This window comes from Thamnophis sirtalis, unplaced genomic scaffold (assembly GCF_051295495.1).
Source record: "Thamnophis sirtalis isolate CommonGarterSnake01/CBP01778 unplaced genomic scaffold, rThaSir2_p1.2 scaffold_11, whole genome shotgun sequence".
NCBI lineage: Eukaryota > Metazoa > Chordata > Lepidosauria > Squamata > Natricidae > Thamnophis > Thamnophis sirtalis.
The window spans coordinates 17,128,459-17,148,197 of NW_028261391.1; the positions used below are offsets into that span (position 1 = coordinate 17,128,459).

Consider the following 19,739-nt stretch of genomic DNA (forward strand, 5'->3'; position numbering starts at 1 on the left):
AGAACTCTCAACCTGAGAAATCTTTGGTTTTTTCCATTAAGCCATGCCTTAGATGGCCAACCTCAGCTGATGCCACAAATAACTACAGTAGAGTCAGCCTTGCTTGGGATATTACAGGGACATTGCAAAGCTGCAATCCAGACTGGACAATGGAAGCCGACTCCAGATGGCTCTTCCACCGTCCACGCTGTGTCGTTTATCTTCTTGGATACTCCACAAGAGCCCACGGAGCTCACTTTGATAGCGCGATATTGGAGAGCTCCTGCAAAGCGAACGGTGACGCTTCCTACCTGCAGCTCCCCGGGGCAGTAGACCACCCGGCTGTCGCTCAAGCGGATCTCGAACAGCTGGATCTTCCCCATCGCCGGGCCCAGGCTAGAGGGAGGGGAAGTGGAGGGAGGGGGGGGAGAGAGAGAATGGCCTGGCTCAGCCGGGCTGCTCCGCTGCGGGGTTTTTTTTTGGGGGGGGGGGGTAGGGGGTGTTTCCCTACTCCTGCGTTTTTACGCGCCGCGCTCTCGCCTCCTGCCCGACCTGAACTGCCGACTCCAGATGGCAAATCTTTCAGTTGCCCAGAAAACTCCACAGATATATACAAAGTCATTTGGAGTCAACCTCAACTGAAAGGACACTTTATTTTTCTTTTTACTCCAGAATTTAAGGAGGAAGGGGCAATGCATGTTTCCATATGGGCTAAGATGTGGAGGTCATTGTGTTTAGATGTATTTAACTAGGCAAGGAAAGATGTCCAACATCTTGTCACACAGCTAAGACTGAGTTTCAGTGGAAGCGAATGGGCCAAATTCCAACTCCCCCCCCCGCAAAAAAAGAGTTAAAAGGCATGAAAACGATTGATTGATTGATTGTCTGACAGATTAATATCTCCCCCCCTTTTTTTTCATACAGGGGCTGAAAGCACTGCTCCTTCCTCCTGCTATTTCCCCCCCCCTAACAAACCACTGGCTAAGAAGGGGCATCTTGGCATTTTGACTCAGAATGTGAGAATGTGGCCAACCGCAGCCCTTGGCCACTTCGCAGGAAAGGAAAGGCATCAAATCGCATCCTTGCCAAGTCTCTAGAGCAGCCAAACTTGGCAACTTTAAGACTTGTGGACTTCAACTGGAGAATTCTGGGAGTTGAAGTCCACAAGTCTTAAAGTTGCCAAGTTTGGGGACCCCTGCTTTAGACGGCTACAACCGGGGTGGGGGGGAAAGCGGCGCATGCCCATTTCGAAAAGCGTGTGTGGTCGCCATAGCAACCGCGGTCCGGGTAGCGGGTGTTTCTCTCGAGCGGTCCGATCTTTGCAAAGGAATCGCTTCGCGGCCACGGAGGGAAAAAGGCAGCGTCAACACAGGTAGGCGGTAGGAGGCTAGAAATGCACGGCCAGGGTCTCCCTCTCTTTGTCATGCGCTCCTTCTCGTGGTGGTATACGCGGAAATATGCCAATGAACATATGTAAACAGCGAGGATGCCCAGATTATATGTGGATCTTTAAAAATTAGAAGAAAAGATATTCACTGAGCGTCAGTAATCCTGGTGTCCCAAAGGTGATAGCTGAGCCTGTGTCCCGTATTGGACAACGGTTCGTTTAGTTTGAAGTTGCAGCGGCATTGAAAAAAGTGACTTAGAACCATTTTTCATATTTACGACCATTGCAGCGTTCCCCATGGTCATGTGATCAAAATTCAGGCATATGGTGCACCCCAGAACAATTAGACACCAGGACAGTTTCCCCCCCCCCCCAATGCCATCACTCTGCCAAACAACTAATTCCCACAACACTGTCAAATAATTCGCAAGACTGTATTACTACTATTCTTCTCAACCTTCCTGTTACCCATTTCCTTTTCTACTTATAACTTTATTGGTTGTATCTTTATGATAAATATTGTTTATTAGTTCCTACTATGATTTATGTTGATTGCTTATTTAGTATCCTATGGCTATCACCAAGGGTTGTATCTTATGATTCATGATGAATGTATTTATGATGACTGTGATCATGATTTTTCACTTATATCTTTTATGTACACTGAGAGGATATGTACCAAAGACAAATTCCTTCTCTGTCCAATCAAAGTTGGCCAATAAAGAATTCTATTCTATTCTATTCCATCCATTCCATTCGTCATGCATTTATTAGGATACTTGCAGTCTCCCAAGGTCATATGATCATCTTTTGCAACCCTCTGATGAGCAAAATCAGTAAGGAGGTCAGATTCTCTTAACGACAGGTTACTAATTTTAGCAACAGCAGTGATTTACTTAACAACTATGGCCAGAAAGGTCAGAAAATGGGGCACATCTCACTTAACAACTGTCTCGCTTAGCTACGGAAATTTGGGGCTCAGTTGTCACAAATTGAGGACTACAGGCATTTCTATTTCCTTCTTTCCAGGTGATCATTTGGAGAAATGTTACAAATTTGGTGACATAAAGACATGTGGGACTTCAATTCCGGGATTTCCCCAGCCAGCAATTGAAGTTTATGGGTCTTCATGTTACCAAGTTTGAGAAACACTGATTTAGCTTCCTGGATTGTGGGCTCTGGATTGGTCTCCAGAGGCCAAATGTATCTGTGCCACCAGCTGCTACCAGTTCCTTCCAATTTGTGGGAAGATTCCCTAAACCTACACCCAGAATCAGCCGAGGGTTTCTTGTGAGTGACTATACATGACGATGCTGCTCACAGATGCTATAGATCCGGTGACTGTTTTCTCACTCTTTTCCTTTCCATTTTAGGAAAGCATGCTAGCATACATGAGCCTGGATCAACAATATTTTGAAACCTGCAGAGAAGTAAAACAACCTGTGAACCCATTCATAAAGCACATTCTCCAAGAAGTGGCACTCCCTGATGAATCGTAAGGCAACATAATAAAACTAAGCCAATAACTCATTAAATATTCTGGGCCTACGAAATATTTTTGAAAACTATGATTTTTGCAGCAGGAAAATCCGGATTCTGCAAGCTTCAGGATACATATAAAGTACACGTAGTACTTGCTTAATGACTGGGTGCTTGGCAACTATTTGGAGGGATTACCCCCCTCCAAGGTACTTATCACCCGGTTCCAAGAGTGACACTCTCTATAGTCACATGACTGCATTTTGGGCATTTGCCTTTACAGCTGGCTGCAGTGTTCCACAGTCACCTAATGTAATTTGGTTCCACCACAAAATCGCGGAAGACAAAATCGCGCTCGACGAAAGCGCACATTTGACGTCATCACAGCGCGACGAAAACATCGCACTGTGATCGAAAAATGTAAAAATAAAGCTAAAACCTTACCCTAACCCCCCCCAAACCTAACCCTAAACCTAACCCTAAACCTAACCCTTAACCTAACCCTAAATCTAAGCCTAAACCTAACCGTTAACGTAACGCTAAACCTAACGCTAACCCTTAACCTAACGCTAAACCTAACGCTAACGCTCTAACCCTAACCCTTAACCTAACCCTAACCCTAACCCTAACCCTAAACCTAAACCTAACCCTTACCTTTATGTAAATCGGATTGCTTTAATTTTAATTTTATTTCAATTTTAAATTTTTTTCGTCGCGCTGTGATGACGTCACATGCGCGCTTTCGTCGAGCGCGATTTTGTCCTCCGCGGTTTTGACGGGTCACGATGTAATTTATGCTATTTATTTTTTAAAAAAAATCTCCCTAAGAATGCATTGACTCGCTTAACAACCATCACATTCACGTAACGAAGGCTGCATTTGAGTTGACCACATGGGTGCCTTGACCTATGAATATCATGACTTAGGACCATAACTTTGGCTCAATTATGGTTATAAGCTGAGAGTGTCTATAGAGGTTCTCAGTCATGGTTGTCCCAAAGGTGCTTTTTCAAGAGGCAACTGGACTTTCTGGTTTTTCTTGGAAGATGTTTTGCATCTCATCCAAGAAGCTTCTTCAGCTCTGAAGAAGCTTCTTGGATGGACAGGCGAAACATCTTGCAAGAAAAACCAGAAAGTCCGGTTGCCTCTTGAAAAAAAACATCTTTTGTAAGTTGAGAAATACTCATATGCAAATGTGTCTCTATGTATTCATATTATGCAATGAGGTAGAACAGAGGAAGGTTAAGAAACTTTACCCTCCAGTTCCCAACGGAGATTTATCAGATTTTCCCAAGTCCTACTGGTGAGATTTTTGAGATCTTTACTAGATGTTGCTTCCAGAATTCATTTCATAAGAGTCATAAGAAAATTGTGAGATTCTGGAAATTAAAGCAGACATGTATAATTATTTGTCCAATAATGGAATGCTGTAGTAGTTCAATGCTGAATTGTTTGTATGCTTTCAAATCACGGAGTTGGCTTGGAGTTATAGCATTGGGCCTTTGAGGCTGTATGCATTGCTCAACCAAAGAGCACATTCTTCATATGAAAAAAGAACCAGAGGCAGCTTAGATTTCAAATCTCTGCAGCCCAGCTGGGGATGAACAAGTTATCCTTTAGAGACAGAACAAAGGGATTTTCCTGCAGAGAATAATACCTGGTTCAATTTTCTGCTCTTGTTAAGGATTGGTGAGGCGGGGAATCTGCGTAAAGCCCAAACTGCATCTTGCCAAATGACTGATAATCCTGGGCTAGATGAACTGATCCTGTGACTCAATAGATAAGACAGCTTTTCTGCCTTCTAGCCAAAGCAATGAAATTACTAGGCATGAAATCCTGGGGAAAACTCCCTATATGGTAAATAGAATCTATTGCATTGCTGATATTAAGAGGAAGGGGTGTTGCATCATGATATCATATACTTTGGAGCAAACTGAATGAGACTTATGGCTTTTAAAAATCCATCTGCCCATGCCTGGATCCATTTCAGACTGTGAAGAACTTTTTCCTCTCCAATGAAAGAGAAAGAGGACTCTCTGCAAATCCATGAATAATGTTTAAACCTCCCTTTTAATTGGAGTGAAATAAAATGGAAGCGCGGCAACAAAAAGAGCTTCCGTTTATGTTGTCCACAGGTTGACCCAAAGGGTAACTGTGAAAATAGCTGGGAATAACCGCTTGGTACCTGTGCAGAAAGTGACCGATTCTGATTTTCAAATCCTTGCATCTGTCTTTATGAACAATGTGTTTCTTACAGGTATGTTTCCTTATTTTAGCCTCTGAATCACAAAATCTAATGCATTAAATTTTAGCCTCTGAAACACAAAATCTAATGTCTAGAATCAGATGGTATAATTGAAGGAAGACTTGAAGTTTAGATTTTTCCGTTTATCCGAAAGGTGCTTTTATTTTAAAGGTAACTGGACATTCTGCTTTTGCTTCAAGGCATTTCACAGAACCGGAAAATATTCTTGGATGAGAAGTGAAATGTCTTAAAGAAAAATCAAGTAAAAGCACCTTTGTGACAACCTTGACCTGGATAAATGAGAATCTCCCTAGAGATTTCTCCATTATGTCACAAAAGCGCAATCAGAAAGTGAAAGCGTAGTTAAATCCCACTTTCCACCCAGTGTAATATTCAGATTAGGCCTTGGAATAAAGCAAGATTAGGCTTTATGAATGAATTTTGCAATTAGAGAAAGCCAATGGAATAGAATAGAATAACAGGGATGGAAGGGACCTTGAAGGTTTTCTAGTCCAACCCCCTGGTTAGGGAGGAAACCCCCTATACCAGGGATCACCAAACTTTCAGACCTCAGGGACCACTAACTCCTAATTTTAAATTCCGCGAACCACTAATATTATTTTTTTTAAAATGATAAATAGTATTAGTGCAATATAAAAAATGCAAAAAAAAAAAAATTCTGCGGACCTCCAGTGGTCCATGGGCCACCAGTTGGTGACCGTTGTCCTATATCATTACAGACAAATGGTTGTCCAATCTCTTTTTAAAAACTCTCCATGTTAGAGAATTCACAACTTCTGGAGAGAATTTGTTCCACTGATTAATTGTTTTACAAAGCTAATTTATCCTGAGTTCTAGGTTGGAACTCTCCTTGATTAGTTTCCACCCATTGTTTCTTGTCCTGCCTTCAGGTGCTTTGGAGAATAGCTTGGCTCCCTCTTTGTAGCAGCCCTTTATATATTGGAACATTGCTATTATGTCTCCCCTAGTCCTTCTTTTCATTATACCAGATATACCCAATTTCAGCAATCATCCTTTATGTTTTAGCCTCCAGTCCCCTAATCATCTTGCTTGCTCTTCTCTGCACTCTTTCTAGTCTCAACATCTTTTCTTATACCATGGCAACCCATGGTATAAGAACCAAGGTGGCGCAGTGGTTAGAGTGCTGTACTGCAGCCACTTCAGCTGACTGTTATCTGCAGTTCGGCGGTTCAAATCTCACCGGCTCAGGGTTGACTCAGCCTTCCATTCTTCCGAGGTGGGTAAAATGAGGACCCAGACTGTGGGGGCGATATGCTGACTCTGTAAACCGCTTAGAGAGGGCTGAAAGCCCTATGAAGCGGTATATAAGTCTAACTGCTATTGCTATTGCTATTGCTAACCCAAATTGGATGCAGTTTTGGTTTAGAGAATGTGAGGGGAAGTGTTAAGGTATTGTTACAAAAGTGATTACAGCTGCGGTCTGTTCATTTTTGCATCCTTTGTTTTTTTCAGGGCTGGACCTGAGATACAATCTTTTAACTGATGCTGGTGCAGCCCACATTGCTGCTTTCATTCAGGTATCTATCAAGCAAACTACGAATCCCTGTTCCTTGAAATTCTTGGGATGGAATTGCATTTGCTCCCCATGGCTCTTGCAATTAAAACTCTCAGTCTCTTCTTGCAGGGTGGAAATTCTAAAATTCATAAACCCAGCCTAGTTCAGGTTGTCCTCAATTTATGACCACAATTAGGATTAGAGTTTCTGTTGCTAAGCAATATACTTGCTAACTGAGTCAGACCTGATTTTGCCACCACCTTTTGCCACGGTTCTTAAGGCAATCACTGCAGTTGTTAAGGGAATCATGCAGTTCTGAAGTGAATCAGGCTTCCCTGGATTCACGGGCAATCTGACTTCCTTGTTGGAAGTCAGCTGGGGAGATTGCAAATGGGGATCACATGATCCCGGGCTCTTTCAATTGTCATAAGTACGTGCTGCCAACTGCCTGAATTTTGATCACATGATGGTTGGGAATACGAGGACTGATTGTAGGTCACTTTAAGTAAGTCAAATGCTGTTGAAAAGTCGAATGGCGGCTAAATGATGGTTGTAAGTCAAGGACGGCTCGCAATATTACTTTTGTGTTGAAGGAGAATTCCAGGAAATGGCCTGCAGACAGAGGTGGTGTTCAGCTGGTTCGGCCCAAATCAGTCGACCTGACAGTGACATGCAGTCAGAGGAGGCAGAGCCTCACCAGTGTCATCATGAAAAGAAAAAAATGTAAAAAGAAAAAGACTGAGGTAGTTGATGCCAGAGTCACAGTGGATGACTCTGCTTAGTGCTTAACTGTTTAAAAAAGCCTCTAAAAAAGTGCCCTCTACAGGAAGAGGTAGGAGAACCATGTGCCTCATTTAGTCTGACTTTATGATTACTCAAGCAGAGTTAAGCAAGGGTTAAAAGCCGAAAAATTCCTTATATAGATGAGGCACGTGGTTCTCTTGCCTCCTCCTGTAGAGGGCGTTTTTTTTAGAGCTTTTTTAAACAGTTAAGCAGAGTCATCCATTGGGGACTCTGGCAGCAGCTAACCCAGCCTGACCTCAGCAGCTCTTGCCTTTTTCCTTTTATATTTTTACATTTTCATCATGACAGGCAAGAGCAGAAATCCTCCCCAAATCTGTACCTAAGATGGAAAATTGCATGGAGCCATGTAACTGTTGGGCCCAAACTCTCAGCCACGTGTTGCAAGTGTTGGACTGCTGGCCAAACTGGAATGTACATTGTGCATTCATCCTAAGGAAACCAATCTTTGGAAGGGTGTGAAAGAGACCCAGGGAGGACAACATGAACAACACACCCCATGTTTTTGTATTGTAGGATAATCGGACCCTGCTCTACCTCAATCTGATGTTCAACGACATTGGTACCCTTGGAGCAGAATTCATAGCTAAAGCAATGCACGTAAGTGTGTATCACTCTGGGAGAAATCCACAGAAAGCCACATGAGCTTCCCATTTGGAGCAAGGCACATTGAGGTGTAAAGCAGTGGTGGGATTCAAATTTCTTTTACTACCGATTCTGCGGGCATAGCTTGGTGGGCGTGGCAGGGGAAGGATACTGCAAAATCTCCATTCCCTTCCCATTCCAGGGGAAGATTACTGCAAAATCCCCATTTCCTCCTGATCAGCTGGGACTCGGAAGGCAGAGAATAGATGGGGGCAGGGCCAGCCAGAGGTGGTAGTTACCAGTTCTCCAAACTACTCAAAATTTCTGCTACCGGTTATCCAGAACTGGTCAGAACCTGCTGAATACCACCTCTGATGTAATGTCTTTGACTCAATGGATTCAAACTAGGCAGTTGGGGAGTGGATTCAGTTTTGTTAGGGTCTCTGTGCAGGACAAGCTCGTAGGCCAGAAGTGAGGAACGATGGCCTCTTTATGACTTGTAGACTTCAACTCCCAGAATCCCAGAGTTCTTTCTTTGCTTAATTCTTCGCTAGAGGGTAAAAATCCAGCCCCGAATCCAAATGAAAAATTATCGCTAAGGACCCAGGCGGGTACATTGTGAGCAAGATGCCTTTCAGTACATGATCTGCCTAGGCCTTTTTGCTTCAGAGCTTCAAAACTGATTTGCACCTGCAAACTCAGTTTATGAAGTGAATCCTTTCAAAAACTTTGCACAACCCTACTGCTTATTTTAAAGCAACACTTAATGAAATGTGCTCTTCCGTGCAAGAAGAGGAGGACAGCAGATGAATGATAAGACGTAATTGCTATGGAATTATTTTTAATAGTTAGCTTATTAAATTTATGTGCCATCCATTCTGCCCTCAGGTGACTCTAGGCCACTTAAAACACTGTAAAAACAACAATATAAAGCATTAACAACAATAACAGTATAACTTGAGTTGGAAGGGTCATTTGAGGTCTTCTAGTCCAACCCCTTGCTCAAGCAGGAGACTCTATACCGCCTCAGACAAATAGTTGTCCAATCTCTTCATTAAAACCTCCAGTGTTGGAGTACCCACAATTTCTGGAGGCAAGTCGTTCCACTGATTAATTTTTCTCACTGCCAGGAAACTTATCCTTATTTATGTGTTGGTCCTCTCCTCTTTTAGTTTTTATCTATTGCTTCTTGTCTTGCCTTCAGGTGCTTTGGAAAATAAATAGATCCTCTCTTCTTTGTGAAAGCCTCTTAGATACTGCTATCATGTCACCCTTAGTCCTTCTTTGCATTAAGCTAGACATACCCAATTCTAGCAACCGTTCTTTATACGTTTTAGCCTCCAGTCCCCTAATCATCTTTGTTGCTCTTTCTGGCACTCTTTCTAGATTCTCAACATCTTTTTTTTTTTACATCGTTAACATTATACTATTAATTTTAAATTAAAATAAAATATTAAAGTGATAAATAAACTTTAAAATTAATAAAGATTGCTAAGGAAGGAAGCAGGATACAAATGGGGCAGCAGTAGAATCTTCTCTCAGTCCACCAACTACCTTCAGTATGGAACGCCTCCATTGGGGTCTCAAATCAATTGGCAGAGCCCGGCTTTAAGGCTAAGAAAATGCGGGTGGATCTCACCTTGAAGGGCACAATGTTTCAGAGAGCAGGAGCCACTGCAGAAAAGGCTCTTCTGGACGCTGCCAGCCAGAGTCCTCAGTATACTCCAGCATACTCCCTGCCAGCATGGGTCAATCCCATTGGGGTGAGTCCATTCCTCAGGTAACCTGGACCTATAATTCCACTTGCAGCAAAGCTTTCTCCCTCTCTTAATGGCAATTAGACGATTTTAGAAAAAAGCCCAATTTTCCAAATATATAGGACAATGGTTGTCAGCCTTGACAACTTTAAGCTGTGTGGAAGACTTCAACTCCCAGAATGCATCTTGGTTGAGGAATTCTGGAAGTTGAAGTCTTCCACACAGCTTAAAGTTGTCAAGATTGAGAAACACCCTGATATAGAATGTCAGAGATACCACCAGTCTCTCCTCAGCCTGACATCATCGGGGTGGGTGGAGGGTGGGCACGTATTTTAAATTCCCTGTGGAAATTGTGAATATTAAAGTTGTAGCATTGGCAGAGGATTGGGAAAGAACCATGTTGGGTAGGGATTTTGGAAGGTGCCCGAGGGGGACCAATTTAAACTGTTGCAAAGAAATGATTGAAGCTTTCCTTCCAGAGGAACGAAACGCTGTGTTACTTAAGAATGACGGGCAACAAGATTGAGAATAAAGGAGGAATGTATTTTGCAGCTATGATGCAGGTGAACTGCACAATAGAGAAGTTAGATTTTGGAGACTGTGACCTGGTAAGTAAAGTTAAAACAAAATTATTTGAGAGACTCGTCAAAAAGAGAAACCTAATTCAACCATGTTTATAGTACACAGCCAAGAAAGATTTACCATTATGGTTTTGAACAGAATATAAAACATTTTAAGTGTTAGCTTAAATTGTTTAAAAGTTTAACTGTGGAGCCGAGTTGTCATTTTCTGAATTTGTTATTTTTTTATTCTCAGGGTACGCAGAGCATGATAGCTTTGGCAACTGTTTTGCATCACAATGAATCAATTAAAGCTATAAATCTCAACAGGCCAATTCTGTACAGTGAAGAAGTGAGTATGCTGAGCAGTTTTAGTAGCAATGACACATGGCTTTGAAAACACCCCTAAATTTAAGTTGATTTCCCTCCCTCCGGGAAAGAATAGATGGTAATTATAAATATGGACAAAAGTCTTAGGCAATGTCAAATTTCCTCGTCCTTTGAATCTACACTAGCCAAACCCAGATGAAACCAACATATCTCCCTTCTTCACACTTGGAAAGCACCAGGTTGGGGAAGGCTGCGGTTAAGAGCCATGATGGCACAGTGGTTAGAATGCAGTATTACAGGCTAATTCAGTTCACTGCCAGGTGTTTGATCCTCACCAGCTCAAGGTTGACTCAGCCTTCCATTCTTCTGAGGTTGGTAAAATGAGGACCTAGATTTTTGGGGACAATAGGATAACTTTGTAAACTGCTTAGAGAGGGTGGTAAAGCACTATGGGGAGGTATATAAGTCTTAAGTGTTATTGCTACCTGGAATAGGTTCAAAATGTAATTTAATAATATGGAACTTCAGGAAGAAACCACCATCCACATAGCTTCCATGCTAGGAGTCAACTGCACCTTGGTGGAATTGCATTTATGTAAACATGGAATGAAGAATTTTGGGATTGAACGTCTGTGCGATGCCTTGTACAACAATAGCACCCTCCGATACCTTGATGTCAGCTGGTAAGAGAAACTTAAGCAATACAGATTGCTTGGTTAGAATAGGGCGTCTTTTTTTAACACTGGGCTTCTTTTTTTTAACACTGGTAACCCTGAAAACTTCTGCTGTCTTCCTCCTCCTTCACAAGGCTACTGATATTCCCCCTTTATATGGAGGTAGAGATAAACAATTGCACTTCTCTTGAATCAATCCAGGCTTCCCTAACAATTCTCGCTGCTGTCAAAACATGCAATAGATTAGATTAGATTACTTTATTTGTATGCCGCCCTTTTCCCTGAGGGGACTCAGGGCGGCTCACAATTCAAGGGAGGGGAGAAAAAACAAACAAAATACAGAACATAAAAATCATACACAGCTAAAAAAAAACCACAACAATCATACCATTCGAAGTGGGGCTGCAAGTCTTTAGCCCCAGGCTTGTCGGGACAGCCAGGTTTTAAGGGCTATGCGGAAGGCCTGGAGGGTGGTGAGGGTACGAATCTCCACAGGGAGTTCGTTCCACAGGGTCGGAGCAGCCACAGAGAAGGCCCTCCTCCGGGTAGTCGCCAGTCGACACTGGGCGGCTGATGGAATTCGGAGGAGGCCGAATATTAAATACACATCCCCTTTATCATATTTTTCTAGTAGTATACCTAACAGAAATATTTCTGGCTTTAAATCTATATTTTGCTTTTAAGATTTTCTCTTAATCGTGTATATATTTTCGTCCAAAATTCTTTTGCCTTTGGGCATGTCCACCTCATTATGATGATAATTACCAGGTATCTGGTTGCACTTCCAACATTTAGCGGACCTGTTTTTAAACATCCTTGCTGGCCTTGCAGGTGGCAAATGCCGCCTATGCGGAGCCTTTAATTCCTGAAGTTTCATTGTTGAGTATCTCTGACCATTTAAGAGATTCTTCCTAATATCCAACAGAGCTCTACTTTTTTGTGTAATTTTAAACTTATTCTTTCTTATCTTGGCTTGTGAAACGAAGGTGGGCAATTCTGCCTCATTTTCATAACAGCCCATCAGATGCTTAAAAAGAGTCATTGTGTCTTCTTATAGGTTTCCATTTTCCAAGCCATACCCATAACATAATCACTTTTCATAAGACTTTTTCCCAGGTCTCCTAACATCTTGGTTGTTTTTGAGACACATTCCAGAATCTCACTGTTATTCCTAAAAGATGTTGCCCAGAATTGGCACAATATTTGAGGTACAGTCCCACCTACCTAGAGAAGAGTCCAAGAAATTAATGGAACCTAAATCATATAATTCAAGCTTGTTCATAAATACCGTATATACTCGAGTATAGGCCGACCCGAATATAAGCCGAGGCACCTAATTTTACCACAAAAAACTGGAAAAGTTATTGACTCGAGTATAAGCCTAGGGTGGGAAATGCAGCAGCTACTGGTAATGATGTCCCGTGCAGCCGTGGAAGCGATGTCCCGCCTCCTATGACACACGGCACAGTGATTCCTATCATTGGATCACTGTACCAGAGGAGGTGGGACATCGCTATGTGGCTGCTTGCCATAAGGAGGAGGTGGGACATTGTTGCAGAGCGGCAGGAGGGGGAGGAAGGGGAATCGTAAGACAGCCCTGCATTACATTAGAACGTGAGGAGGGGGGATGGTGCGGTGCGCGCTGCGCGGCAAACTGACACAGAGGGAGGGGAAACTCACAGGGGCGCCGGGCCATTCACGAGCGTCACCCAGCGGCATGGCCCCGCCCCTTTTTCTCCTCCATTTCGGGCAAATTTTTCACTGACTCGAGTATAAGCCGAGGCAGCTTTTTTCAGCCCAAAAAGTGGGCTGAAAAACTCGGCTTATACTTGAGTATATACGGTAAATACATGTAGACCTGACAGCATTCTTAGCCTTTCTGAACAATGTACAGGAAGGAAGGGCAATTGTATAATACAACATGGCATTAGAGTATTAGTTGCCAATATGTGTTATTTAAGTCATGACAGATTTTATTTTCCTGGGCTCCAAGATCACAACAGATGGGGACTGCAGCAAAGAAATTAAGACGCTTGCTCCTGGGAAGGAAAACTATGGCAAATCTAGACAGCATACTAAAAAGCAGAGCACTCTGCCAACAAAAGTGCGTATAGTCAAGGCTATGGTTTTCCCAGTTGCAATGTATGGCTGTGAAAGTTGGACCGTAAGAAAGGCTGAGCGCCATAGAATTGAGGCCTTTGAACTATGGTGCTGGAGAAGACTCATGTGAGTCCCTTGGACTGCAGAGGGATCAAACTGGTCAGTCCTAGAGGAGATCAAACCTGACTTCTCTTTAGAAGGCCAGATCCTTTGGCCACCTAATGAGAAGGAAGGACTCACTGGAGAAGAGCCCAATGCTGGGAAAGATTGAGGACAAAAGAAGAAAGGGACGACAGAGAATGAGGTACTGGAAGCAGTAGGCGTGAGCTTAAATGGACTCCAGAGGATGGTAGAGGACAGAAAGGCCTGGAGGAACATTGTCCATAGGGTCACAATGGGTCAGACACGACTTCGCAACTAACAACAACAATTATTTAGGAAATAACCATTGCATATTTTTTTCCTGTAATGCCTTCTCACTACAGACTACGCAAGAGTACATTATAGTATTAACTAATCTTTGTGGACTGCAATACAGTTCCTCATCTGGAACACAATACATTCTTTTAAAAATGAATATTTATGCTTATCTCTTTTCAGTAACAAAATTAGCCGAGATGGCATGAAGTTTCTAGGACAGCTATTAAAACAAAACACTACGCTCGAGATTGTGGATCTTAATTTTAACAGGATAGAAAATGATGGTGCTTTCTACCTAAGCGACGCCCTTGCTACGTATAATCGGACCCTCCAAGCGTTAGTATACAAAATTCCCAGACCTACGGATGTGATAACACAAGAGTATTGAAAACTGCAGCAGTGGTGGGATTCAAAATGTGTTGCTACCAGAGTTCTGTGGGCATAGCTTAGCAGGCTTGGTTTGGTGGGCGTGGCAGGGGAAGGATACTGCAAAATCCCCATTCCCTCCCAATCAGATGGGACTCAGGAGGCAGAAAATAGATGGGGGCAGGGCCAGTCAGAGGTGGTATTTACCGGTTCTCTGAACTACTCAAAATCAGCATATTTCATTATTCCTTTCATTATTTGCTATGGATTATTTTTTAAGGTCCTAAAATCATGCCCCTAACTATTTTTATGAAGATTGAGTTTAGGTAAGTAGTTTGCATGACATAGTATCCACCTACTTTTGTGATCCTAGGACAGTGATGGCTAACCTTTTTGGTGCCGAGTGCCCAAAGTGATGCATGCATGCGAATGCACATGCACAAAACCTCAAAATGCAATGCGAGCACCTCACACATGTGCTCCGTACATGCGTGTGTGCCCCATGCATGTGGGCACACCCCTGTTCATGCATCGTCTCCCACCACACCCATTTTTGGCTTCCAGGTTGTTGCAGGACACCTTCCAGGCCCAAAATGGGGCGCGGGGGAGGCGCACGCACATGCGCGGGGGAGGCGCACGCACATGCGCGGGGAGCTGGGTTGGGGCAACAGCTGGCGTGCCCACAGAGAGGGCCCTGTGTGCCACCTGTGGCATGCGTGGCATAGGCTTGCCATCATGGTCCTAGGATTAAGTAGGCTGTTTCCAGTTTGTTCAAACAAAATTGAACGAAATTAAACTTCAAAGTGGAACCCATCTGAATCTGTGTGACCACTGCTGGTGGAACAGCTTAAGCACATGTCTCCTGATGCCCAAATCTTCCTGATCTTATTTCATTTGCCTGTAATCACTCTTCAGTGTGTTGATACCTGGGTCTGTGATGTAGGCTTTTCACATGTCTATTTAGGCCACGGTTTGCTTAGCTACTGTTTGCTGAAAGCCATAGTCATCATCCACAAAACTTAAATTATCAGAGCATAGTTAAGAAGCCCTAAGGAAAATAGAAAGTGACAGTTAGTTCCTAATCATCAAACAATGGAGAAATTAACACCAGGGGGTGGGCCAGAGATATAAACACTGTCATGTGTAAAAAGAGATAGAAAGCAAGATAGACTTTATGGTTCCGGATAATGATAGCAGATGTGGTTATGGATGGAGAACAGGTTATAGAGTTGCATCTAGATCAGGGGTCTCCAACCTTGGCAACTTTAAGACTTGTGGCTTTGCTGAGGAACTCTGGAAGTCCACAAGTCTTAAAGTTGCCAAGGTTGGAGACCCCTGATCTAGTATACATATATTTTATCATGCAGTTTGAAAATGGCTAAGGTTGGTCAACTTTGCTCCAAAACTTTGTTTTCTGCTTTATATCCTTTTCTTAGGCTAGCAGTGACGTATAACAACATATCTGGGCCAGGATTGGTGGCACTTTCAGATGCAATGAAAATAAACCCTGTCCTTTCATACATCTACATCTGGGGAAACAAATTTGACGAAGCTACTTGTGAGGTAGGTCCTTCTTCTCAGAGGTTCCTTCAGATATAGCAGACTAGTTGTCTTCCTGATAGTCCTCATCATCACTTGTAAAGCAATGGTGGTGTTGTCCCGTTCCCATTCACAAACATTTCGTCCTCCTTTCTGGTGGCAACTGGCATTTGGGCAATAGATTGTGTGGGTTCACACATTGCATAAACCCAGGTTGTGCTTTTTTAACTGAAAGAACTGTCTGAAGCCAGCCATTGAGGCTTTCTCAATGTGCACTTCAGTTCCCAGCATGGGAAGAGTGTCAAGGTTCCAAATAGTATCCCAAAGTAAATCAGAGTCCAAGGCAAAGTATTGCTCAATGTTCCAATTTATTGAGAGAGCCAGGCTGGCACATCTGGGAAAACCCAAATTTGAAAGCTTCCCATTTTTCCCCACCCAGTTGAAAGTTCAAGATCTTGCCTCCACACCCACAAGTCCATCACATGGTTCAATCTCCCACTGCCATGCTGGCAGTTCCACCCATCCAATTCCGGTCACGTGAAGTGGTGAAGAGACAAAGGATGACCTTGGCTTTCTAGAAAGAATTTTGTTATGGCTACATAGTATGCAACTCCTTACAATCCCCCTCCCATTTTCTCACAATAGAAAATGCATAGCAGAATAATGGAAAGTGTGGCAGGACAAAGATCCAAAAGAAAAGATGGCTGCAGGCCTGACAAAGAGTTGTTTACAGCTTTTATGTTCTGACCTGGCTCCCAAACATGACAAAGCATCTATAGTTACCTAATTGTTCCCTTTATTAGGAGCACCCTGGCAAAAAGTCTCTCTCTCTCTCTCTCTCTCTCCCTCTCTCCCCCCCTCTCTCTCATCACAGGCTAACAAGTCTGTCCAGCAGGGAGATGAATATTGTCTGCCACACCTATTCATTTCCACCCCTGCTTTTTATCCCCAGAGCTAGGGTGGGGTTTCATTAGCAGCAGTGGCTCTTCCATCCCAAGGATCAGCCCATATATTTCCACTACTCTCCTCTCCTCTGCCTTCTGTGCATCTGTACATTAGGCACTGGACCCAGCTGTTCCTCCTCTTCCTCATCAGCCGCTTTCCATCTGAGGGCTGATGGATGGTTCAGGATCCACCTCTATCTCTCACAGCTCCATTCCCTCCCCCCGCCCCCGGGAGCTCTCAGGTTGCCTTGATGCTGGGCGACTCCCATGCTGCCGCCAACAATCATCTGATTTGACTGTTGGAGGGGCTGGTGGCTGACAGGCCACAACATTTTAATTGACATTTGCTCGCTTCAGTGTGTTTCCATTTTTTATATTATTAAATATGAAATATTTAAATAAATAAATAACATATTATTTATATTATTTATTATTAAATATTTGTCAGTTTATTTAACAATATGAAAAATGGGAAATTAAACAACTAAGCCGGCAATTGTCATTTAAATAATTGAGTGGTGAAACATAGATTAGTTCTCTTAGTTTGTATATATAGTGGGCCTCTTTTCTTTTTCTCTCTTGTTGCATATAATGCAGACAAATATTTTTAAATAAGAGGGTTATAACAACTTATTGCTTAATGGGTATGTCCCACAATTCTAATTCTGTTCTTATAATCATGCCCAGGAGAAGTTTCTCTCACCTGATACGAAAGCTATTTTTTAAAAAATATTGAACTCTCGTGCTGAAATGTAGCCCAGCATATGAAAATTAGACATATTTTCTCTGTTAATAGCAGTAGACTTATATACCGCTTCATAGGGCTTTCAGCCCTCTCTAAGCGGTTTACAGAGAGTCAGCATATTGCCCCCAACAATCTGGGTCCTCATTTTACCCACCTCGGAAGGATGGAAGGCTGAGTCAACCCTGAGCCGGTGAGATTTGAACCGCTGAACTGCTGATCTAGCAGTAGCCTGCAGTGCTGCATTTAACCACTGCGCCACCTTGGCTCTACAACCATCTTCCTTTCATACCTGTCTTCTCCTTTTTCTTTCTCCTTTATCTCTAGTCTGTCAAAATATGGATGGCATAATGCCCACAGTAGGGATTATCTTCCTCTACATTTTGTTCCCTTATTCCATTTACTTCCAACCTGTGACATTGTCAGTCAATTAACAAGATATCCATTCCTTTTTTTAAGGAAAGTGCAGCAAGGATTGCTAGTGAGATTAGTGTAGATCTGGCTTCAGTGTAGTAGAGAAAACAGCATAATATCATCACTTGTTCTTTCTACAATGTTGATTTGTCCCGAAGTGGCAAAACATCTAGGATAAGATGGTGGGCTTGATTTGAGATGACAAGGCAGACATGGTGTGGAAGAATGGTTCCGTTCCTCCCCACTAGTAGCTCTTCAGAGTAGGAAATCAAAGTCAAAACTACTTTTAAGTTTACTAATAACAAAAATTTTCAAGTCTGAAAGCACTTCTTCCCTCTCTGATGTTTGTGAGATTTAGGAGGGTCAACCTGACATTTTCTTAGTTACAGTTCTGCCCTGGACTCAAGTTACTTGATCACCATGATACAAAAAAGATGTTGAGACTCTAGAAAGAATGTAGAGAACAAACTTTAGCGGGTGGAGGCTAAGTAGTAAGACGAGTGGTTGAGAGAACTGGGTATGTCTGGTATAAGAGGATTAGAGGTGCCATAATTACTGTCTTTCAATACTTGAGGGGCTGTCACAGAGATAAAGGGGTTGAATGATTCTTCAAAGAGGTAGGACAAGAAGTAATGAGTACAATATGATTGAAGAGAGATCCAACGTAAAACTAAAGAGAAATACATCAGTGTAAAGGCTTACCTCCAGAAATTGTGAGTGCTCCATGAGAGGAGGTTTTCAAAAGACTGGAGAGCCATTTGTCCAAAATAGTATATATCATGGCGAACCTATGGCTTTGCCATGGGTGGCATGCAGAGCTCTCTGCAGGCATGCAAGTTGTCGCCCCAGATCAGCTCCATTGCACATGCACATGTGCCTCCCGCTGGCCAGCTGGTTTTAGGTCTCTCCTGCCCATGCGGGGGTTGCACGCGCACGTGTAGGGGATTGTACGGACATGTGCGTGGGGGCAGGGTGCATGGGGGTTGCATGCACATGCACAGGGGGAAAGGGGGAGCGCAGGGGGTTGCACACACACACATGGGAGAGTGGGGCGCACATGGGGGTGCATGTGTATATTGCGTTATGGGTGCGCATACGCGCTCTTGGCACACAGTAATGAAAAGGTTAGCCATAATTGATGTAGAGTCTCCTGCTTCAGCAGGTGATTGGACTAGAAGACCTCTAACCCTATTATTTTATGTTCTACAATATGTTTCATTGCTTTCATTGGACTGTTATCTTCGTGGCAGCTTCTGTCTGTCCCTCAAGGTCTGTTTTTCTACCCACTTTCTACCCACATGTATTGTGGCCATCTGCTGTATGCAGCATTCTTCATTTTATGTTCTTACTGAAGGTATTCCTGGGCCACTGCTTATTGCAAAAAGGGTCAACTTCATATTTTGTGGTTTTTCAGGCATTTGCAGAATTGCTTCAGAGTGGCCGTTTGAACCCCACTGGAACAGATGTTGAGCCCTATGAAGTGGATGGACATATATATCTTGCTGAACTCTCTCATGGCCTTAAGCGCCATTACTACTGGACGCCAAGCTATGGAGAACCAGATAACGAAGTTGAAAATGCATCCTTAGCAATAAATCCTGTTACAGAACATATATGAATATAATTCTCCCCCTCCACCCTTTCAGGAGTGTTTTCATGTGTGCACCTTGCATTTAACACACATGAGCACTTTATAAGGTGTTTGTATCATAATCATGACAACAATCAATGCTGGGAATCTGGTTTATTCCAACAGTGGGGTCTCAATGCAGCAACAGCTCATCGGATTGAAAGCATTTATTTTGTAGCTTTTGTGTTTGTAACTGTGTATGTTGTAATGATCATAAATATGCTTTTTATATCATTTGTACTCTCAAGTG

At 42.9% G+C, this 19,739-nt stretch overlaps 1 protein-coding gene across 1 annotated transcript; it reads left to right on the plus strand.

Annotated features, from left to right (window-relative positions):
- Positions 1–1,255: 1,255 nt before the first annotated feature.
- Positions 1,256–19,723, plus strand: LRRC34 (leucine rich repeat containing 34). Its single transcript, XM_087725279.1, has 11 exons — positions 1,256–1,351; positions 2,740–2,861; positions 4,981–5,102; positions 6,585–6,649; positions 7,945–8,028; positions 10,250–10,378; positions 10,587–10,682; positions 11,189–11,343; positions 14,035–14,190; positions 15,657–15,783; positions 19,274–19,723. The coding sequence occupies exons 2-11, from the start codon at positions 2,746–2,748 to the stop codon at positions 19,475–19,477; spliced, it is 1,254 nt and encodes a 417-aa protein (XP_087581405.1). The 5' UTR covers positions 1,256–1,351; positions 2,740–2,745; the 3' UTR covers positions 19,478–19,723.
- Positions 19,724–19,739: the final 16 nt, after the last annotated feature.